This window comes from Heptranchias perlo, chromosome 9 (genome assembly GCF_035084215.1).
Source record: "Heptranchias perlo isolate sHepPer1 chromosome 9, sHepPer1.hap1, whole genome shotgun sequence".
Lineage (NCBI taxonomy): Eukaryota > Metazoa > Chordata > Chondrichthyes > Hexanchiformes > Hexanchidae > Heptranchias > Heptranchias perlo.
In genome coordinates, this window is record NC_090333.1 from 13,324,710 (window position 1) to 13,349,200 (window position 24,491).

The following is a 24,491-nucleotide window of genomic DNA, read 5'->3' on the forward strand; positions in this document are numbered from 1 at the left end:
GGACATAAAGTGAACTCTGTGTTCTTCCAATAGTGCCGTGCGATCTGAATCAATGGAACAGCACCTCTGACAATGCAGCACTCCCTCGGTACTGAACCGAACTGTTAGCCTAGATTGTGCATTCAAATCCTGGCGTCGGGCGTGAACCCAGCAACCTTCTGATCAGAAGTGAGGAGCTGGCACGTTAATGCCTGAATAAAAAGCCTGTATGACCTAGTGCCGATTTTTGAAGAAGATGAGTGATGCAGAGGAACAGCCATTAACACCCAAACATTATGAAACATAAAACAAGCAATAAAAAAGTGTAAGATTTAAAAATAGCTCAGCTGCTTACCAAGGCACATGTTTGGCACTAAATGAATAGTCAATACAGCTTGCATTACAGTAAATACCTTTGCAGAATTGGGTCCTTAAGCTGTACTAGACACAACTGTCACAAAAAGAGATAAAAGTTGTTCCATAGAAAGCTGAAACCACAAAAAATCGTTGGCTTTTGTCCAGTGCAAACTGAATAGCTCTTTTACTGCAGCTTAACAAAGTAACAAACACCCTTCCTCATTGTATTGGTTGTAATGGATCCTAGTTATAAACTTGAACCCTTTAGAACTGGGGAGTCCAAACTACCGGGCAGAGGACATCTGGAAAGAACTTGCATTTATATAGTGCCTTTCTTTCTTATCCTTTCTGTCTCTCTTTTCTCTCCCTCTTAATGCAATCTTTCTTTCCCTCTCTTTATTTCCCTTTCTGCACCTGATTTGATTCTAATTCACCCATTCTAATTTACACTTCCTTCTCCATCGTTCCTCTGTTTCTTTCTCAATCCTTAAATCCCATCGGTTAAGGAGATACACTGTTGGTCCAGTTGTTCACCGAGGTCCCAGATGCCCCGTTATCAGCTTGCACTTCCAGCAAGGTACGGCGCAAAAAACGTTCGAGCTGAAGGGTGCAGGAAAAAGTCTAACTAATGGCGTATGCTGCGAGATGCCCCGCCCCAGCAAGATTTGGCCAAATTATGGGCCAGATTTTGCTGTGAAAATAACAGTGCTCACCAGTATTGATGTGCAAATCGGACAGTAACTTCCGGCGACCGCACATGCGCAGTTAAACGAGGCCACCCAGAAGTTGCTGTGCGAGATGCCCTCCTCCTCCAAAAGCTGTGCAAAAATGGCACCTCACTGTGTGACACACCATATGGCTGAAGTACCTGTATTTACCTCATTGATACGGACTAAACTCAACAAAAAAAGTTAGGACATGTCCATTCCAGTGCAAGTACTTTTTAACGGCGCAGTAAGTCTTAATTATTGCCAAACAACCTCCCTGGCACTGATAATTAACTTTTACAAGTGTGGAGTCTCATTCCTATGTTTTTTTAAAAACTTTTTCTTTCTGTCTCTCTCCCCTAATCTAATCTTTCTTTGCCTCTCTTTATTTCGCTTTCTGTACCTGATTTGACATGGAATTCGCTATTCTAACTGACACTTCCTGGTTCAGACTGCGCTGTTCATTAACGATTCTTCAATCTAATTGGTTAAGGAGATACACAGTTGCTTGCCCTGTTCACACAGGTCCTAGATGCCCTGCAGAGGCTGGCTGACAGCAACTTGCCGTGCAAAAGCCCGTAGAAAGTCCAGGGGCAAATGCAAGTCTAATGAATGGCTGGTGTCGTTCGTTTGCTGCTCAGTGCAAAATCTGGCCCATTGTCTTCAAGCTTCGTTCAGTCAATGCATCGGTAATGATACTGAACTGACTGCCTGGGATGACTGAGCTATACTGAGGGGGGTTGTAGTTGGGTAGCATAAAAGGGAATTGAAGTCTAACATCTTCATACTAAGCCAAACAGTCACATTTGCTGCTTGCCTGAAGACTAAACTCTTTCCACTTCACTGCATGGTATTGTCACATACAATATTACTACCTATATGAGCCTGAGCCTAAAAGACAGGGGCCCAGACATTCTATGAGACCATGCTGAAATCTGGAATTCTCTTCCCCAAAAGGCTGTGGATGCTGGCACGACTGGAGCATTCAATACTGAGATAGAGTTTTGTTAGGTAAGGGTATCGAAAGATATGGAGCAAAGACGGGGTAAATGGAATTGAGTTACAGATCAGCTATGATCTAATTGAACAGTGGAGCAGGCTCGTGGGACTGAATGGCCTACTCCTGTTCCTATGAACCCGGCATTTATGCCAGGATTATGTCAGCTATGGAATTCCACCATTGACCACCCTGATGTCTGTGGGAACAAGTGGGGTTGGGTGGGGTGGGGGGAGGAGAAGCGGCCTGAAGGAGCCAGCCAGGAGGCATTTGTCCCGTCCTACCCTCCACCCAGAACAAGCTGGCTGGGCCCACAGGCCCCTTACAAGGTTGACGTAATGGAGTACTGACGCATCATGGTAGGATGGGGAAAGGGAGCTGTGAGGAACTTGTCCATTTGTCCAGAAGAGATTATAATTTACTTGGGATGTTTATTTACATCAAGGGTGCTACATATTGTTGTTGTTGATGATGATGATGGATGATGATGAAAACATGTGAAGAAAAGAGAGGGGAGAAAATTGGGAGAGAGCATTCCGTGGTGTCAGCCGTGGCTCAGTGGTGGCACTCTTGCCTTTGAGTCAGAGGGCTGTGGGGCTCATGTCCCATTCCAGAGACTTCAGCACATAATCTAGGCTGACACTTCAGTGCTGTACTGGGGGAGTGCTGCACTGTCAGAGGTGCCGTCTTTCAGAAGAGACGTTAAACCAAGGCCCCGTCTGTCCTTTCATGATGGACATAAAAGATCCCACGGTGCTATTTCAAAGAAAAGCAGGGTTGTTCTCCCTGGTGTCCTGACCATTGTTTATCCTTCAACCAACATCACTAAAACAGAATACCTGGTCATTATCTCATTGCTGTTAGTTGGACCTTACTGTGTGCAAATTGGCTGCTGTGTTTCCTACATTACAACAGTTACTACACTTCATAAGTACTTCATTGGCTGTAAAGCACTTTGGGACATCATGAGGTCATGAATGGCACTATATAAATGCAAGTCTTTCTTTCTTGTACAGGCCCACAGCAATGTGGTTGATTCTTAATTGCCCTCTGAAATGGCCTAGCAAGCCACTCAGTTGTAAAATCTCGCTACGAAAAGTCATAATAAGAATAAAACCGGACGGACCACCCGGCATCAGACCACTAGGAACCGGACACGACAACGGCAAAACACCAAGCCCAGTCGACCCTGCAAGGTCCTCCTTACTAACATCTGGGGACTTGTGCCAAAATTGGGAGAGCTGTCCCACAGACTAGTCAAGCAACAGCCTGACATAGCCATACTCACAGAATCATATCTTTCAGCCAACGTCCCAGACTCTTCCATCACCATCCCTGGGTATGTCCTGTCCCACCGGCAGGACAGACCCACCAGAGGTGGTGGTACAGTGATATACAGTCAGGAGGGAGTGGCCCTGGGAGTCCTCAACATTGACTCTGGACCCCATGAAATCTCATGGCATCAGGTCAAACATGGGCAAGGAAACCTCCTGCTGATTACCACCTACCGTCCTCCCTCAGCTGATGAATCAGTCCTCCTCCATGTTGAACACCACTTGGAGGAAGCACTGAGGGTAGCAAGGGCACAAAATGTACTCTGGGTGGGGGACTTCAATGTCCATCACCAGGACCACTCGGCTCCAGACCTCATTACAGCCTTGGTCCAAACATGGACAAAAGAGCTGAATTCCAGAGGTGAGGTGAGAGTGACTGCCCTTGACATCAAGGCAGCATTTGACCGAGTGTGGCACCAAGGAGCCCTAGTAAAATTGAAGTCAATGGGAATCAGGGGGAAAACTCTCCAGTGGCTGGAGTCATACCTGGCACAAAGGAAGATGGTAGTGGTTGTTGGAGGCCAGTCATCTCAGCCCCAGGGCATTGCTGCAGGAGTTCCTCAGGGCAGTGTCCTTGGCCCAACCATCTTCAGCTGCTTCATCAATGACCTTCCCTCCATCATAAGGTCAGAAATGGGGATGTTCGCTGATGACTGCACAGTGTTCAGTTCCATTCGCAACCCCTCAGATAATGAAGCAGTCCGAGCCTGCATGCAGCAAGACCTGGACAACATCCAGGCTTGGGCTGATAAGTGGCAAGTAACATTCGCGCCAGATAAGTGCCAGGCAATGACCATCTCCAACAAGAGAGAGTCTAACCACCTCCCCTTGACATTCAACGGCATTACCATCGCCGAATCCCCCACCATCAACATCCTGGGGGTCACCATTGACCAGAAACTGAACTGGACCAGCCATATAAATACTGTGGCTACGAGAGCAGGTCAGAGGCTGGGTATTCTGCGGCGAGTGACTCACCTCCTGACTCCCCAAAGCCTTTCCACGATTTACAAGGCACAAGTCAGGAGTGTGATGGAATACTCTCCACTTGCCTGGATGAGTGCAGCTCCAACAACACTCAAGAAGCTCGACACCATCCAAGATAAAGCAGCCTGCTTGATTGGCACCCCATCCACCACCCTAAACATTCACACCCTTCACCACCGGCGCACTGTGGCTGCAGTGTGCACCATCCACAGGATGCACTGCAGCAACTCGCCAAGGCTTCTTCGACAGCACCTCCCAAACCCGCGACCTCTACCACCTAGAAGGACAAGGGCAGCAGGCGCATGGGAACAACACCACCTGCACGTTCCCCTCCAAGTCACACACCATCCCGACTTGGAAATATATCGCCGTTCCTTCATTGTCGCTTGGTCAAAATCCTGGAACTCCCTTCCTAACAGCATTGTGGGAGAACCGTCACCACACGGACTGCAGCGGTTCAAGAAGGCGGCTCACCACCACCTTCTCGAGGGCAATTAGGGATGGGCAATAAATGCCGGCCTTGTCAGCGACGCCCACATCCCGTGAACGAATAAAAAAAAACCTCACAGAATCATATCTTTCAGCCAACGTCCCAGACTCTTCCATCACCATCCCTGGGTATGTCCTGTCCCACCGGCAGGACAGACCCACCAGAGGTGGCGGTACAGTGATATACAGTCAGGAGGGAGTGGCCCTGGGAGTCCTCAACATTGACTCTGGACCCCATGAAATCTCATGGCATCAGGTCAAACATGGGCAAGGAAACCTCCTGCTGATTACCACCTACCGTCCTCCCTCAGCTGATGAATCAGTCCTCCTCCATATTGAGCACCACTTGGAGGAAGCACTTAGGGTAGCAAGGGCACAAAATGTACTCTGGGTGGGGGACTTCAATGTCCATCACCAAGAGTGGCTCGGTAGCACCACTACTGACTGAGCTGGCCGAGTCCTGAAGGACATAGCTGCTAGACTGGGCCTGCGGCAGGTGGTGAGCGAACCAACACGAGGGAAAAACTTACTTGACCTCGTCCTCACCAATCTACCTGTCGCAAATGCATCTGTCCATGACAGTATTGGTAGGAGTGACCACCGCACAGTCCTCGTGGAGATGAAATCCCGTCTTCGCACTGAGGACACCATCCAACGTGTTGTGTGGCACTACCACCGTGCTAAATGGGATAGATTCAGAACAGATCTAGCAGTTCAAAACTGGGCATCCATGAGGCGCTGTGGGCCATCAGCAGCAGCAGAATTGTATTCCAGCACAATCTGTAACCTCATGGCCCGGCATATTCCTCACTCTACCATTACCAACAAGCCAGGGGATCAACCCTGGTTCAATGAGGAGTGCAGAAGAGCATGCCAGGAGCAGCACCAGGCGTACCTAAAAATGAGGTGCCAACCTGGTGAAGCTACAACTCAGGACTACATGCATGCTAAACAGCGAAAGCAACATGCTATAGACAGAGCTAAGTGATTCCACAACCAACGGATCAGATCAAAGCTCTGCAGTCCTGCCACATCCAGTCGTGAATGGTAGTGGACAATTAAACAACTAACGGGAGGAGGAGGCTCTGCAAACATCCCCATTCTCAATGATGGCGGAGTCCAGCACGTGAGTGCAAAAGACAAGGCTGAAGCGTTTGCAACCATCTTCAGCCAGAAGTGCCGAGTGGATAATCCATCTCAGCCTCCTCCCGATATCCCCACCATCACGGAAGCCAGTCTTCGGCCAATTCGATTCACTCCACGTGATATCAAGAAATGGCTGAGTGTACTGGATACAGCAAAGGCTATGGGCCCCGACAACATCCCAGCTGTAGTGCTGAAGACTTGTGCTCCAGAACTAGCTGCGCCTCCAGCCAAGCTGTTCCAGTACAGCTACAACACTGGCATCCACCCGACAATGTGGAAAATTGCCCAGGTATGTCCTGTCCACAAAAAGCAGGACAAATCCAATCCGGCCAATTACCGCCCCATCAGTCTACTCTCAATCATCAGCAAAGTGATGGACGGTGTCATCGACAGTGCTATCAAGCGGCACTTACTCACCAATAACCTGCTCACCGATGCTCAGTTTGGGTTCCGCCAGGACCACTCGGCTCCAGACCTCATTACAGCCTTGGTCCAAACATGGACAAAAGAGCTGAATTCCAGAGGTGAGGTGAGAGTGACTGCCCTTGACATCAAGGCAGCATTTGACCGAGTGTGGCACCAAGGAGCCCTAGTAAAATTGAAGTCAATGGGAATCAGGGGGAAAACTCTCCAGTGGCTGGAGTCATACCTGGCACAAAGGAAGATGGTAGTGGTTGTTGGAGGCCAATCATCTCAGCCCCAGGGCATTGCTGCAGGAGTTCCTCAGGGCAGTGTCCTTGGCCCAACCATCTTCAGCTGCTTCATCAATGAACTTCCCTCCATCATAAGATCAGAAATGGGGATGTTCGCTGATGACTGCACAGTGTTCAGTTCCATTCGCAACCCCTCAGATAATGAAGCAGTCCGAGCCTGCATGCAGCAAGACCTGGACAACATCCAGGCTTGGGCTCATAAGTGGCAAGTAACATTCGCGCCAGATAAGTGCCAGGCAATGACCATCTCCAACAAGAGAGAGTCTAACCACCTCCCCTTGACATTCAACGGCATTACCATCGCCGAATCCCCCACCATCAACATCCTGGGGGTCACCATTGACCAGAAACTTAACTGGACCAGCCATATAAATACTGTGGCTACAAGAGCAGGTCAGAGGCTGGGTATTCTGCAGCGAGTGACTCACCTCCTGACTCCCCAAAGCCTTTCCACCATCTACAAGGCACAAGTCAGGAGTGTGATGGAATACTCTCCACTTGCCTGGATGAGTGCAGCTCCAACAACACTCAAGAAGCTCGACACCATCCAAGATAAAGCAGCCCGCTTGATTGGCACCCCATCCACCACCCTAAACATTCACTCCCTTCACCACCGGCGCACTGTGGCTGCAGTGTGCACCATCCACAGGATGCACTGCAGCAACTCGCCAAGGCTTCTTCGACAGCACCTCCCAATCCCGCAACCTCTACCACCTAGAAGGACAAGGGCAGCAGGCGCATGGGAACAACACCACCTGCACGTTCCCCTCCAAGTCACACACCATCCCGACTTGGAAATATATCGCCGTTCCTTCATTGTCGCTGGGTCAAAATCCTGGAACTCCCTTCCTAACAGCATTGTGGGAGAACCGTCACCACACGGACTGCAGCGGTTCAAGAAGGTGGCTCACCACCACCTTCTCGAGGGCAATTAGGGATGGGCAATAAATGCCAGCCTTGCCAGCGACGCCCACATCCCGTGAACGAATAAAAAATAAGGTTCAACACTACCTCCTATTTTTTTATAATAACTTGTTACTTTCACCAATCAGTGGACACTGTATTTAGAAAATAAACCATGGTTTCCTGGGACAAGGTTTAGCAAAAAGATAGACAGTTTTCCTCAATCACCACTCAGAGTGTTGTCTGTGAATATTAATATTAATATGCACATGCAGCTATTAATGTTTCGTTCGCACTATTTGCCTGAGGTGGGAATAGAAGCTCATTGTTCCCAGCTCAATCAATGAACATTAATAGACAGACACATCCATCCACATGCAGGCCAAGAATGTATCACTTAAGTTCAGGTCCCATCAGCAGAGACTGACTTACATCCATTGGATTGAACATGTCAGATAATCAATTTGTGCCGAGCCTTTTCTTGGAGAAACGAGCCAGTATTTACAATCGCGTAACAGCCAGTGGAAAAAAATATAATGACCCTTTCAGAGACTTTATAACTCAGCTTCCAGAGATACATCTTTCTTGCTTACTACCTGCCAATACATTTGATGTTGATTGTCTCAGTCACACCAGCTATGAATCCTAAACATTATTGGTTCAGTTTATTTTACAGAGTCAAGACTGAGCTATATATCAATTCAAAATCATTAATTGAACATGTTAACTTCAAATTGTTATGATAGCAACACGAGGAATCTGACATAATCTATAAATCACAAGATAGTTTCAGATGAAGAACCCCTTTGCCCACCTGTTCCCATTCATCCAGGATATCAACCCAACTGGTCTGCTTCAGAGGGCATTAAGAGCCAATCACAATGGGCCAGATATTAGCACCCGCTATCGGGTGCGTTCCTGGCAGGGGGGGGGCTCCAAAAATCAGGGAATCCCGGAGCGGGTCGGGAGCCCGGCTCCAACCCGCCCACTTCCGGATTCCCCACGGACGCGCTGACGTGCGCACGCAACCCCCGCATGTGGGACTCCCGCAGGCAATTAAAGCCGGCGGGGTGCCACTTAACAATATTTATTGTGGTATTTCAGGTCGTTAACAGACCTAATTAAGGGAATATTTCAGGAGGGGTGGGATTTTACAAACAACTGGTACTGTTACTGGTACTGGGGGAAACACTCCCAGTTGAAATGGACGTGTTGCAGCTATCAGCCTGTGGCAGCTGCAAAGGTCCATTTGACAGGTGTGGGGGGAGACCCTCACTCATTGCAGGAGGCCACTCTGTCACTTTGGACAAAGTTTGGCCTCCACACCCTCCTCCTAACAATAAAATTCACCAACTTGCACACTTACCCCGGGGTCCAGAGACATGTACCTACCTTGCGGACCCCCTCAGATGTACATCTTCTGGATGGGGGTCGCCGTAGCTGCAGTCATGACCTCCTCGGAGGGCGAACAGCATCACCAGCCTCGCCGGCCACACCGTCCACCTCTGACACGTGGAGCTCCACAACACAGTGCTGTGACACATCCACCTGCACAGCAGGAGGGAGGGCAACCGCAGAGAGAGATGCTTCGCAGAGGGCACTACCCTCGCCACAGGGTCCGCAGACCGAGGCTCAGCTTCCTGGACCTCTCTGAGCAGCAGTGCACACGGAGGCTCAGAGTCACTCGACATGTAGTCATGGACATCTGCAGCCTCCTTCATGCCGAGCTGCTCCCGGCTGGCCCGGGCACCATCTTCTTACCTGTCGCTGCCAAAGTCACCACTGCCCTCAACAACTTCTCCTCCGCATCCTTCCAGGGTGCCACCGGGGACATCACCGACGTCTCTCAGTCGTCTGCACAAAAGAGCCCTGCAAATACACCTACACCCACTCTGCAATGACACAATGGGTGGCATCAGGTGTGGGTCTTCATTGTGATCCTCAGGAAAGGGCATTATTGCACAAACCAGACAAGATTCGCAAAGACGTGGCAGTAGTGGTGACAATATAATATGTAATGTGATTTGATCAGAAATTAAAAATAAGTAAAAACCATGACAAACCCTCAAACACCCTTGTGCATCACCCTTCATGCTCATGACACGTTTGCCTTACGCTTCCTACTGCACATATGTGATGTATGCCCTGTGGCTGCAGCACAGGTAGTGGCAGGTTGAGTGAGGCTGACCGTGAAAGAGATGCATGAGAGGGTGAATATGAGATAGAGCCATGAGATTGTTTGAGGATTGGGTTGAGTGGTAGTGGCGGGATGAGTACTGGCGAGGTGAGTGAGTGCAAGTAAGATGAGGTTTGAGTGGGTGTGAGGGGTGACGTGACAGAGTAGTGTTGGCAGTGCAGAAGGAAATGTGGGGTGGGGGTGGTGATGTGGCAGACGGAGTGTAGGGGAATGAGTAAGTGTACTCACTTTGGCTGACCTACTTAGGTCATTGCAGCGCCTCCTGCATTGTATGCAGGTGCACGATATGTTGGTGGTGCTGGTGACCTCCTCTGCTACCTCGAGCCAGGCCTTCTTGGTGACAGAGTCAGGCCGCTTCCTCCCGTCCGCAGTGGGGAAGATCTCTGTCCTCCCCCTCCTCCTTACCCCATCTAATAAGAGCTGGAGTGAGGCATCATTAAACTGGGAGCAGCCTTCCCCCTGGGCTGCTCCATGCTGTAATTTTTCCTATTTCTTGCAGCATCAGTCAGTGGAGGACTGCCCCTTTAAATAGAGCTCCTCCAGCTGACAGACCTTACTGCACATGCGCAGTCCGCCCGACGCGCAGCTCAGCAGCGGGGAACCCGGAAGACCAGGTAAGTGGATCCAATTAGGCTGCGATTGCGCGCGGGGCAGACTGATTTCACCGGGCGCGTTACCCACACGCCCAATAGCCCCCCCCCGCCACGAACCCGCAGCCCTCCTAATATCGAGCTCATTGTGTGGGACTGAAGACACATGTCAGCCATGTCATGCAGGGGTGGCAAGGTCCCTTATGTGAAGTTAATTTTTTAACAACAGCTTCATAGTCACTTTTCCTGGTGTCAGACCACAAATTACCTGATTTATTGAATTCAATTCCATAACTTGCCACAGTGGGATTTGAACTCACGACAACTATGGTTAACCAATACACCACACTACCCTGAAGGTGCCGGCCTTAAGATAGCTCTGATCAAACTAGTTACTTGCGTAACCACATGGATGTTGGCCTTGACTCACATTATTGCCAAGTTCACAGATCTGGCATATTACTGCTGTCAAGTGAGGTACATTCTTACAGTGCTCTTCAGTAATGCATAATCCAGGCTGACGCTCCAGTGCAGTACTGAGGGAGTGTTGCACTGTTGGAGGTGTCGTCTTTTGGATGAGACATTAAACTGAGGCCACATCTGGCCTCTCAGGTAGACGTAAAAGATCCAACAGCACTATTTTGAAAAAGAGCAGGGGAGTCCTCCCTGGTGTCCTGGCCAATATTTATCCCTCAACCAACATCACTAAAGCAGATGATCTGGTCATTATCACATTGCTGTTTGTGGGACCTTGCTGTGTGCAAATTGGCTGTGGCATTTCCTACATTACAATATTACTTCGAAAGTACTTCATTGGCTGTAAAGCGCTTTGGGATTTCCTGAGGTCATGAAAGGCGCTATATAAATGCAAATTCTTTCTTTTCATTCTCTGTAATGACAACATTGATTAGTTTAGATTTAGCATTGATTGCTTTCAAATCTTAACGTGCACAAAAACCCGATTGGCTGGATTTACTACGCCAGCTCCTATTATTTGCGATTCACTTTGACTGAAAGCCTGACTGCTTCTTCTAAGCGGTGAGCACTTTCTGGAACTACATGTCCCTGTAAAGACTATAATTTACTAATGCCATCTGATTACTGGAGTGGGCCAGCTAACAATGAACTGTTAATGGCTGCACTGTCTCATTAACAAAATGTTTGATTCCCACTTTAGACATTCAGCAGGGTTAATTGATTTGGTTATTTTTAGAATAACAGAACCGATCCGAATGGGGGACAATAAACATCTTTTGTAAAACTGACCTTGCGTACAATATACATTGTGGAGCTCTGCTGAATTTGTGCCAAATCAATGGAAGAAAGGCAGAGCGGGAAGCACAGCAAAGCATGGGATGAGAAGTGGATGTCCTGTCCTTTCATATCTCATTCTGTTCTTTCTTCAACCCCATCATGGGCTCGACCATGCTGACCCGTCCATTCAAATGGGCATTAAAGATCCCATGGCACTAATGGAAGAAGAGCAGGGAGTTCTCCCAGTTCTTTCACTCCCCTTAGGTGTCAGCTGTAGCTCAGTGCGTAGACGCTTGCCTCTGCATCAGTAATGGTTGTGGGTTCACAGCCCACTCCAGAGACTTGAGCACAAAATCTAGGCTGATACTCCAGTACAGTGCTATGGGAGTGCTGTCTTTTGAATGAGACGTTAAACCAAGGCCCCTTCTACCCACTCAGGTGGATATGAAAGATCCCATAACACTAGTTTGGAGAAAAGCAGGGGAGTACTCCCTAGTGTCCTGGCCCCTATTTATCCCTCAACCAACATCACCGAATCAGACTAGTGGTCATTATCACATTGCACTTTGTGGGACCTTGCTGTGTGCAAATTGGCCGCTGTGTTTCCTACATTACAACAGTGACTACATTTTAAAAGTGTTTCATTGGCTGTAAAGTGCTTTTGGAATTCCTGAGGTCATGAAAGGTGCCACGTAAGTGGTTTGGTATGTAGTGAAGGTAAAAAAACCTGGAATCCTTTAAGAATCAATTGGATGCTGAAATGGAGGGTACTGGATGGATGAACTAAACTGGGTCGAAGGCCTTCCTCGGCCGTAATTATCCTGTGAGCGGGTGTTACATAAATGCAGGCATTATATTTTTAAGCTCCCTAGAGAAGACCGAGTGAAGTCAAGGGCATGAACCCCCATATCAGCGCAGTTGCTGATCTGTTTACCTGCTGCGTTGTGACACTGATGTAGCCAGGGAGGTCTCGGGGCTTGTCCTTGGTCGGGTGGGTGAACACTTTGGATCTGTTTAAAAGCCCGTCCTGGCCAAGGTAAGGCTGGAGGAGAAGCGAAGAGTTCTCGTGTGTGTAGCGGACCACCGCCACAAAGAGTGAGACCGCCATTATCAAGCTTAGCACAAGAATCGATTTCTTCTGTAAGAGGCGAGGGAAAAAAAAAACAGGAAAATACTTGTTAGTCTGGACAAACAACCAATTTGCACAGTGTGAAATTTCTCTCATCTCAAAAATTGGAACATAGGAACAGGAGAAGGCCATTCAGCCCCTCGAGCCTGTTCTGCCATTTACTTAGATTGTGGCTGATCTGTATCTTATTTACCCACCTTTGATCCATATCCCTTAATACCCTTACCTAACAAATATCTATCTATCTCAGTCTTGAAATGTTCAGTTGATCTAGACTCAAAAGCATTTTGGGGAAGAGTGTTCCAGATTTCCACTATTCTGTGTGTGAAGAAGTGTTTCCTGACATTACCCCTGAACGGCCTAGCTCTAATTTTAAGATTCTGCCCTCTTGTTCCGGATTCCCTCACTAATGGAAATAGTTTCCTCTCTATCTACCCTATCAAATCCTTTAATCATCTTAAACACCTCAATGAGATTACCACTTAATCTCCTATAATCAAGGGAATACAGGTCTAGTCTACGCAACCTGTCCTCATATGCCTTGCTAACCCTAAACAACTATGTTTTCTGCGCTATTTCAGGACCATAAGCAGAATATAGGCGAATATTTATCAGGCCTGGAAAATCTTGATTGAGACTGGTATAAGTTAGTACCAAAAGTATGGGTGAAGGGTTATGGATGCGGAGGCCTATGGATTAGTTCAGCTAGAAAAGTATGAATGAGGTGAGATCGTAGCTGTGGGTTGGAAGTAATCGAAAGGAGGAAGTTGAGCTCAACTGGCTGTAACGGGCTGTTCTTCTAAGGCAACATCTTATGTAATCTCGGTGTTGGCTGTGAGTATGTTATTTCATTTAACCCTTAATAAACCTCCAAGTGTTTGACACTGTGTTTCAAGCTTATTATTGGCATGTAGGAGGAATATAATTGAAAAGCAGAGAAGTTATGTTAAACTTGTATAGGACCTTGGTTAGACAACACTTAGAGTACTGTGCACTCTTCTGGTCTCCATATTACAAAAAGGATATAGAAGCACTGGAGAAAGTGCAAAAAGGATTCACAAGGATGATACCAGAACTGAGAGGGTACAACTATCAGGGAAGACTGAACAGGCTGGGGCTCTTTTCTCTAGAAAAGAGAAGAATGAGGGGTGACTTGATAGAGGTCTTTAAAATTATGAAGGGGTTCGATAGGGTAGACATAGACAAGATGTTTCCATTTGTGGGGGAGTCCAAAACTAGAGGTCATAAATATAAGATAGTCACTAATAAATTCAATAGGGAATTCAGGATAAACTTCTTTACCCAGAGAGTGGTGAAAATATGAAACATGCTACCACAAGGAGTAGTTGAGGCGAATAGCATAGATACATTTAAGGGGAAGCTAGATAAACACATGAGGGAGAAAGGAGTAGAAGGATAGGGTTAGATGAAGTAAATAGATTGGGAGGAGGCTCGTTTGGAGCATAAACACCGGCAAACACCTGTTGGGCCGTTTCTGGCTGTAAATTCTATGTAATAGACAGGACTGCAGTCTTTGTCTGTATATTATTACAAAAATACATTCCCAACAAGCAAGGTCAGGCATCAATGATAGAGCCGTCTCCCTTGATGACAGCACCTTTGTACTCTTGCACCCCTGCTCTCGACCGATGCTTACACAGGTCGTCCAAAAAATTAACTGATGCTACTGATGTTCCCCGTGGCAGCCGGGAAAGGAGCCAGGGGCAAAAAAAAGTTCAGGGCTGCTGCGAGCTTTATTGAAAAAGGCCGTGCTGTGCTAGCCCTGGAGAATGGCAGCGTGTGGTACAAGCCTGTCACAGTGCTCCTGGTGTAACGTCGTCTCTTCCTGCGGTGCTCTGCTGTTAGTGAGTCAGCCGTGGCTCAGTTGGTAGCGCTCTTACCTCTGTGTCAGAAGGTTGTGGATTCAAGCTCCTCTCCAGAGGCATTAGCACAAAATCTTGGCTGACACTCCAGTGCAGTACTGAGGGAGTGCTGCACTGTCGAAGGTGCCATCTTTCGGATGAGACTTTAAACCGAGGCACCGACTACTCTCTCAGGTGGATGTAAAAGATCCCATGGCACCATTTCAAAGAAGAGCAGGGGTGTTCTCCCCTGTAGCCTGGCCAACATTTATCCCTCAACCAACTTCATTAAAAAACTGATTATCTGGTCATTATCACATTGCTGTTTGCGGGACCTTGCTGTGCACAAGGTCCTGCAAAACCTACCTTTCCCTGCATTACAACGGTGACTACACCCAGCCATGAGGCTGTGCTCCATGGTTTCATATTACTATAGTGACAGGAAGTAGGATCTCATATAAAGAACGGATGGGATAACCTCAGTTGGACACTTCAAACGTTCAACCAGACTGAGAGGCAATGCTACACAGGCTGCCCAACAGGAAACCACTGCTTGGAAAGGAATGTATTCATGATTTGGCTACAAACCTCAAAAGCTTTTGAAGTCACAAAAGACGCTGCACTCAAAAATAAGGGGACAAAAAAAAACACAGTAACAGATTTGTTGAAAGAAAACATGTCAGAAAAGGAAAAATTTGCAGGGCTATGGGGAAAGCGCAGGGAGAGTGGGACTAATTGGATAACTCTTCCAAAGAGCCGGCAAAGGCACAATGGGCCGAATGGCCTCCTCCTGTGCTGTAAGATCCTCTGAGCGAGTGCAGTTGTGAAAGTAGAGCAACCGAAGTGTAATCTTTCACTTTACTTATTGTCCTACATTCTGTTTCATCAATCATGGGATATGTTGTCTAGCTACGTCTCTCATGATTAGGGTCAGTGCAAGTCGAGTGGAAATTTGTAAAACTGGAGAGGATATTTACCAAATTTTGCAAGATGTATCACCCTGTCCTCTTGTTTGTTACTTCACCCCACCCTGAGCACTGTCATCAATAACATTCTTCCCCATTATAAGCTTTCAGCTGAAGAAAAACACAAGGGAAAATGAACACAGTCGACTGGGACAGATGGGAAAGGCAGCTATTTGAAGTGACAAAGGATCTGTTGCCAGACTCAAACTCAGATGAGGGAAAAAGATAGGGGATGGGAAAGTGGTGTGGGATAGAGGGTGGCATGAGGTGGGATTGGGGTTGGGATAGGCAATGGGGTAGGGAGTGAGTTTGGAGTGGGATAGCCATATAGGACGGAATGGGGGTGTGGGGGGAGATGAGATGTGGATAGGGTAGGGAGTGCGAATGCGGAGAGGAATTGGGGTGGGATACGACAGGTGTGGGAATGAAGATGAGATAAGGGATAGAAAATCGGCAGCCCGTCTTTTCCATGGAGAGTAGATTTGGGTGGAGTGTAGACGGACTGCGGATTTGCTATTGCCCATCTTGCTCTACTGCCCAAGGCCAATTTCACCCCCTAACATCTAAGGTAATCATTGTCCAAATCCTTTTCTGTGGAAAAAATGTGACACTCACTTTTCACACCCTTCAGCCTTCCTCTTTTTCTCAAGCGACTGTCTGATTTCCCAGTTAAAAAGAATGTATGGGCTCTGCACCAACGATGGTTTGCGGTAGAGGCTTGCACATTCAAACCATTCTCTGTGTAAAGGTGTTTTCGTGATCTTCCTGAATCTCGTTCTTTGTCGGAAGAGTCTGCCTCAGTTTAGTGGATGAGGAGATTTTGACAAACTGGGATTTCTTTCTTGCTGTCTAGAGGATGATGATTCAGTCTGTCTTTGTCCTGCCCCAGTCATTCTATTTGTTGATATTCTACTTTGACGAGGAGCTATTTTTAGAACAGCATAGACCACTGATAGCCATTTTTCCCTTTCTTCGCTCTTGATTTCTCAGAGTTTTGTAACTACACAGATTGATGGCCTCATCTATTAGAAGAAGCAGAGAGCATTTACTTCAGCAACTATTCCCAGGGCAGTGCAATGCATCCTGTGAGTAGTTGACCGTGTAGCATGAATCCATTTTCCTGTACAGACTCTCCCATTTCCTGTCACGACTTCATTGTTATTTGTGAGGTACACTTCTCTCACTCCTACCACTTTGGATGTGTGGCCTTCCTTGAAGTCAGAAGATCACAGTATTTGTGTCAGCCTTGGCTCAGTTGGTAGCACTCTCACCTCTGAGTCATGATAGTTATGGGTTCAAGACCCACTCCAGAGACATGAACACAAAAATCCAGGCTGACACTCCAGTGCAATATTGAGGGAGTGCTGCACTGTCAGAGTTGCCATCTTTCAGATGAGATGTAAAACTGAGACCCTGTCAGCCCTCTCAGGTGGATGTAAAAGATCCTGAGGCACTATTTTGAAGAAGAGCAGGAGAGTTCTCCTGATATCCTGGCCAATATTTATCCCTCAACCAACACCACCAAAAACAGATTATTTGGCCATTTATCTCATTTGCTGTTTGTGGGACCTTCTGTGCACAAATTTGCTGCCATGTTTCCTACATTACAACAGTGACTGCATTTCGAAAGTACTTAATTGGCAGTAAAGCACTTTTGGTTGTCCTGAGGTCATGAAAGGTGCGATATAAATACAGGTTCTTTCTTCCATTAAGGCACCACCACCCTTCAGGTAAAATGGAGTGGGCATCAGATGACATGCTCAATTCATCGGTGTAGATTTTTTCCACTGCAGGACAAACCAAAACACAGGAGCCAGCAAGCCACATGGTGAACAGTGATAGACTGCATGGCTTATCCACACTAGGTGGAGAGGAGGAGGAGGAGGAGGAGGAGGGGGGGGGGGGGGGTGTGGTGGTTCTGCGGCGGGGAAAGGGAGTTTACTAATTGGCCAAATTTTAAATCTGCCTTTTATTTGACATGCGTAGCCCCCGTTTTAATCTGTGTCTTGTTTATTTTTTTTTTAATGGTCTCCGAGTGGCCTGAAACAATTCAAAACTGTCACAGGGGAATCGCTGCGAGTAACTTCTGGGAAGGATTGTGCCTATCAGACTAAATTGATTTAAGACAGGCAGGGACAGGGAACGAAGTCTGTCGACCACAACTAGGACTGAACCATCTGTGTCTTTTTGCAAGTAGAATTAGTCCTGTGAAAATGTGTTTTAGGATTCCCATTGTATTAATGATTAACATTCAGAATGAGGAGAATGTGAGACTTTACATTCACAGATCACCTCTGGTGTATTATATTTGCAAGTAAATACAAGAAATGCTTTTCTTTTCCTTCTTTAAAATATGAACAATTTCAATTTTACTCAAGTGTATGTAAAATATAACTTATAAACCATTTTTAATGGAGCCTGGCTGGTCAATTAGTGAAGGAAATACATTTCAGAAGTTGCAGACACTTTACCCTTTGAGACTCCATTGACCCCCCTGGCTATACAAGCACTTTTAACTATAATTGCACAGTTCTTGTTTCCTGAGTGACTGAGGCCTCTACAGCTCCATGATCAATCAAAAGCCTCAGGTACTTCCTGTCAACCTTCAGAGTTTAAGCTTTAGCTCCCCTCTCTCTCTCTCGCTCTCACACTGAGGTCTTTGTAGGTCACATTTAGGAGGTGCCGTTGCTCCAGCCGATAACCTGACCCTCTCCTCCATTTAAAATAACTACCTCATGGTCGGAAACGTAGGAAAATACAAGACTATGAAAAGACTCTGCAATCCATCCATCCGTTTGGTCCCAAAAACTTAATCGTCCACGCCCTCAAGTATCGATCCAATTCTCCCTTATGTTTCTGCACACTATCTGCCTCCTGGAGTAGTTTCTTCCACTCACTATGCAAAGCAGTTAAATTTGAACTGTCTCTGCATGATCCATCTCGCCTGTTCCCAATTTTCCTTCTTGCACCCTACGTCTGCTGCAGATGATGTCCAGTCACCCCCACAAAAGATCTGAGCGTCTTTACTTTTATGAGAGTTACATCATGTCTACAACACAGAAACAGGCCACTCAGCCCAACTGGTCTATGCCGGTGTTTATGCTCCACACGAGCCTCTTCATCTAACCCTATCAGCATAACATTCTATTCCTTTCTCCCTCATATGCTTATCTAGCGTCCCATTAAAGGCATCTATGCTATTTGCTTCAACTACTCCTTGTGATGGCGCGTTCCACATTCTCACCACTCTTTAGGTAAAGAAGTTTCTTCTGAATTCCCTATTGGATTTAGTAGTGACTATCTTATATTGATGGCCCCTAGTTTTGGACTCCCCCACACGTGGAAACATCTTCTCCATGTCTACCTTATCATTATCTTAAAGACCTCAATCAGGTCACCCCTCAGCCTTCTCTTTTCTGGAGAAAAGAACCCCAGCTTGTTCAGCCTTTTCTGATATGTATATTGATGCACACTGCCTCATATCTATTTGGACGATCGCGTAACCCAGGGGTGTAATTATGGAGTGAACTGAACTGGATATTCATGGCTTTCACACGTGTACCCCTTTAATCTCTCTGAAGGCCAACTGAGCAAACACTTGAAGAAACAAGGCCTACTACAAAACAATTATTTCAAAGCACAGTGAATATACACAACAGAAGGTGTGACCGGACTTAATGCAAACAATACAATTAATCTTTGCATAATGAGACAAAAACCATGTCAACAATAGAGATTAGATTGGAGAGATGGATGAAGGTAAAGAGGTTGAAGGGATATGGGAACAGGGTGGTAAATGTGATTGGAGCTATTTGCTCATCTAGGAGGGTAAACGGCAACTGGACTCGTTGGGATGAAAGTCCTGTTTCTGTGTTGTGACTCAGTAACATAGGCTCAGTAACATCAGCCCCTCGAGCCTGCTCCGCCATTCAATTAGATCATGGCTGATCTGTATCTCAACTCCATCTACCCGCCTTACCTCCATAACCCTTACCCAACAAACATCTAGCGATCTCAGTCTTGAAAGCTCCAATTATCCGAGCATCGACAGCCTTTTGGGGGGAGGGAATTCCAGATTTCTACTACCCTTTGTGTGGAAAATTGCTTCCTGATTTCCCTTCTAAATGGCCTAGCTCTAATTTTAAGATTGTGTTCCCTTGTTTGTGATTCCGTCACCAGAGAAAATAGTTTCTCTGTATCTACACTATCAAATCCTTCTAACATTTTGAACACCTCGATCAGATCATCCCTCAATCTTCTATACTAAATCTCTTTCTCCACAAACCCCCTCCCCTCCCAAAGTTATACCGTGAAAATATGGAACCATCACAAGGTTCTGCTCAACTCAAGCTGGCTCATCTGATAGGAAATGAGATTCTGATCCAGTGTACATTAATCCCAGCGTTTTTATTTAAAGCGGATCACGGTTTTATGTGTTCTTACAGCACATCCATTAACATCTCAGCTCGTTTAATCTCTGCTTTGGGGAGTTGATGGCATTTATGCATTTTTTTAAAAATCAAGGAAGATTTTGTGCGCTCATATTCTGCACGTAGCTTTTAACCATGACAGCTGCATCTGAGGGAGTTAGCAACATTCGCCTTATCATTCAACTGCAGAGGGAAACCTTGTCTATTTTCAGGCCAAGCTTCTGAGAGTAAAAGATGAAGGTGGTAATTGATCTTCTGACCACAAGCAAGCTTAAAGTGAAGGTCTCCACAGCACTAAACATGCCAATAAATGAAAATGCTAATAAATACCCTTGAAGAATTGTGTGTTTGGGTAGAGCACAGCATCCCTATTGTTAGACTTCTGTTTTCGCAACAGAAAGATCTGTCGAAATAGAAGATCAATTTTAAGAAGAGTATTTCACTCAGATATGCAAAAGGCACATTCTTTTGAGGTTCTGCTCTCTTTTAAGGTTGACAAGTCATCCCACTTTTCCTACAGTAACTCATGCTCCTTCCAACATCTATTGCAATGAGTTATGAGGGTGATGACGTATGAAAATTCCATTCAATTATTCTAGATCAACTTAAATTACATAGTCAAGCCCTGGAGTTGGATTCGAACTCGCAATTTTCCAGCTCAGAGGCAAAAAAAGAGTGCTGCCCTGAACATCTTGACAAAAAAGAAAAGATTTGCAAGAAGCAAGCAAAAGGCATCTCAACGAAACCAGTTCTAAACAGCAAACCCCTGCTTTCACTGCAGTGTTAATCCATCACTTCTGTACGGCAACGACTGTTGATAGCTTGACTTAAGCCATCAGTGCATTGAGAAAACAAATTAAAAATTACTTTGTTAAATTAGCAGCGAATGTATACAGGCAAATTCTTCTCCAATCGCACTCATAGAGTGAATGGCAGGACTGCAGATGGGTGTTTTTTTGGTGTATTGTACCAGCACAGTATTCGAAAAATCACACTTAAACCAATTAGTTTTAGTGTCATGCCAATGCGCCCGATTTGCCGCACTCTTAATTCATCCTCTTAACTTACTTCCACCATCACCAACACCAGTGACAGACCTGTACCCACCAGTATTCCATCCTATTGTTGTCCAACAACAACAACAACCTGCATTTATATAGCACCTTTAACGAAGTAAAACGTCCCAAGGCACTTCACAGGAGTGATTATCAAACAAAATTTGACTCCGAGCCACAAAAGGAGATATTAGGACATGTGACCAAAAGCTTGGTCAAAGAGGTAGGTTTTAAGGCCAGCTCAAGATGTTTAATGTGACACAAGTTTGGGAGTTCAGAATCTGTGCTTATCATAGAGTATTATATATGTGTCAGCCGTGGCTCAGTTGGTAAGACTCTCACCTCTGAATCAGAAGGTTGTGGGTTTGAGTCCCACTTCAGAGACTTAAGCACAAAACCTAGGCTGACACTCCCAGTGCAGTACTGAAGGAGCACTGCACTGTCAAAGGTGCTGTCTTTTGGATGGGACGTTAAACCAAAGCCCCATTTCCTCTCTCTACCAGGGAAGGGGAGCGCTCTTAGATCCTGGTCACAATAAGTTATGGCCATCTCCATTAGCAGAACAGCTCAGAACTTTATAAATGCTGTTGGTAACAATCCAAAACATGAAATCCACTTCCCAACAAATCATTGGTTGACAACTTAAAGATAATAATGCAGTCCTGTTAACAGTACATCTGTTATTAGTGCAATTGAATACAAGACGTCCAGAATGTGGCCATAGAGAAACCTCCCAGGGGCAGACACAGGTCCCTACTGTAGCTAAAACAACTCACTATTAACACCCGCACAGTTGTTGTGGTGTATGCCACTGTTTTCAGTCTAGTCCAGGTCAACAATGAATTCAGGCAAAAATAAGGATTCCTTCCACTAGTTTAACAACTTTAGATTTTACCACGCAATAGTGAGTATGGAAATAGGAGGATAGAGCACATGAATGCGTGGCTGGAGAGATGGTGCGGGGGGGAGGGTTTTAGATTCCTGGGGCATTGGGACTGGTTCTGGGGGAGGTGGGACCTGTACAAGCCGGATGGGTTACATCTCAACAGGGCCGGGAACATTATCCTCGTGGGGAGGTTTGCTGGTGCTGTTGTGGAGGGTTTAAACTAGCTTGGCAGGGGGATGAGAACCTGAGCTTAGATTCAGAAGGGAGAGAAGCAGAGCTGGAAATGGAAGGCAGAAAATTAGTAAGCGAGATTGGAAGGCAAAGGAAACAAAGGTTAGAAAATAGACAACAAAGAGGTTTGGCAGTACTTAATGGTATATAACTCAATGCAAGGAGTCTAGTGAATGAGGCAGATGAGCTGAGGGTACAGATAGACACGTGGAAGTACGATATCATAGCTATTATTGAAACATGGCTTAAAGAGGGGCAGGAATGGCAGATTAACATTCCTGGTTACAGGGTTTTCAGATAAGATAGAGAGGGGATAAAAAAGAGCGGGGGGTGGCAATATTGGTTAAAGAAACAATTACGGGCTGTGAGGAGAGATGCTATGTTAGAAGGATCATCAAATGAGGCTATATGTGTTGAGCTAAAGAACAAAAAAGGGGCAGTCACACTGCTGGGAGTGTACTATTGACCTCCAAACAGTCAGAGGGAGATAGAAGAGCAAATATATAGGCTAATTTCAGAGAAGTGCAAAAACAATAGGGCAGTAATAGCAGGGGATTTCAACTAACCTAATATTAACTGGGATAGAATCAGTGTAAAAGTTATAGAGGGCGCAGAATTCTTAAAATGCATTCAGGAAATCTTTTTTAGCCAGTACGTAGCAAGCCCAATAAGAGAGGGGCAGTTCTGGACTTAGTTCTAGGGAATGAAGCTGGGCAGGTGGAAGGAGTATCAGTGGGAGAGCATTTTGCTGGTAGTGATCATATTTCAGTTAGATTTAGCATAGTTATGGAAAAGGACAGAGATAGAATAGGAGTAAAAATTCTCAATTGGGGAAAGGCCAATTTTACTAAGCTGAGAAGTGATTTAGCAAAAGTGAACTGGAAGCAGCTACTTGAACGTAAATCAGTATCAGAACAGTGGGAGGCATTCAAGGGGGAGAAAGTGAGGGTTCAGAGCAAATATGTTCCCACAAAGGATTTAGAGCCCACTGGATGTTAAGAAGCATACAGGGTAAGATAAGGCAAAAAGGGAAGCTTACATCAGATATTGAGAGCTCAATACTGCAGAAAGCCTAGAGGAGTATAGAAAGTGCAGGGCTGGAATTAAAAAGTTTAAGAAAGCAAAGAGAGGGCATGAAAAAATACTGACAAGTAAAATCAAGGAAAACCCAAAGATGTTTTCTAAATACATAAAGAGTAAGAGGATAATTAAGGAAAGAGTAGGGCCTATTAGAGATTAAAAAGGCAACCTATGAGTGGAGGCGGAAGATGTGGGTCTGGTTCTTAATGAATACTTTGCATCTGTCTTCACAAAAGAGGGGGACGTTGCAGACACTGTAGTTAAGGAGGAGGAGTGTGAAATTTTGGATGGGATAAACATAGTGAGAGAGGAAATATTAAGGGGATTAGCATCTTTGAAAGTAGATAAATCGCCAGGCCCGGATGAAATGTATCCCAGATGAAATATATATGTTAAGAGAAGCAAGGGAGGAAATAACGGAGACTCTGACCATCATTTTCAAATCTTTTCTGGCTACAGGCGTGGTGCTGGAGAATTGGAGGACTGCTAATGTTGTACCGTTGTTTAAAAAGGGAGAAAAGGATAGACTGAGTAATTACAGGCCAGTCAGTCTAACCTCAGTGGTGGGTAAATTATTGGAAACAATTCTGAGGGACGGTATAAATCATCATTTAGAAAGACCACCACCATTAATCAAGGACTGTCAACATGGATTTGTTAAGGGAAGGTCGTGTGTAACTAACATAATTGAATTTTTTAAGGAGGGTCGATGACGGTAGCGCGTTTGATGTAGTGTACATGGATTTTAGCAAAGCTTTTGACAAGGTCTCACATGGCAGACTGGTCAGAAAAGTAAAAGCCCATGGGATCCAAGGGAAAGTGGCAAGTTGGATCCAAAATTGGCTCGGTGGCAGGAAGCAAAGGGTAATGGTCGACGGGGTGTTTGTGTGACTGGAAGGCTGTTTCCAGTGGGGTTTCACAGGGTTCAGTACTAGGTCCCTTGATTTTTGTGGTATATATCTTAACAATTCAGACCTAAATGTAAGAGGCATGATTAAGAAGTTTGCAGTTGATACAAAAATTGGCCATGAGTTTGATAGTGAGGAGGAAAGCTGTAGATTGCAGGAAGATATCAATGGACTGGTCAGGTGGTCAGAGAAATGGCAAATGGAATTCAATCCAGAGAAATGTGAGGTAATGCATTGAGGGAGGGTAAACAAGGCAAGGGAGTACACAATAAATGGGAGGATATTGAGAGGT

General features: G+C 45.9%; 1 protein-coding gene across 3 annotated transcripts in view; it reads right to left on the reverse strand.

Annotated features, from left to right (window-relative positions):
• st6galnac3 (ST6 (alpha-N-acetyl-neuraminyl-2,3-beta-galactosyl-1,3)-N-acetylgalactosaminide alpha-2,6-sialyltransferase 3) overlaps positions 1-24,491 on the reverse strand; it is a 147,145-nt gene that overhangs the window by 116,105 nt on the left and 6,549 nt on the right. For all 3 annotated transcript variants that reach the window (XM_067989869.1, XM_067989870.1, XM_067989871.1), the window contains exon 2: positions 12,588-12,791. In XM_067989869.1, the coding sequence (XP_067845970.1) occupies positions 12,588-12,791 (204 nt within the window). The remainder of the gene's footprint in view (positions 1-12,587; positions 12,792-24,491) is intronic.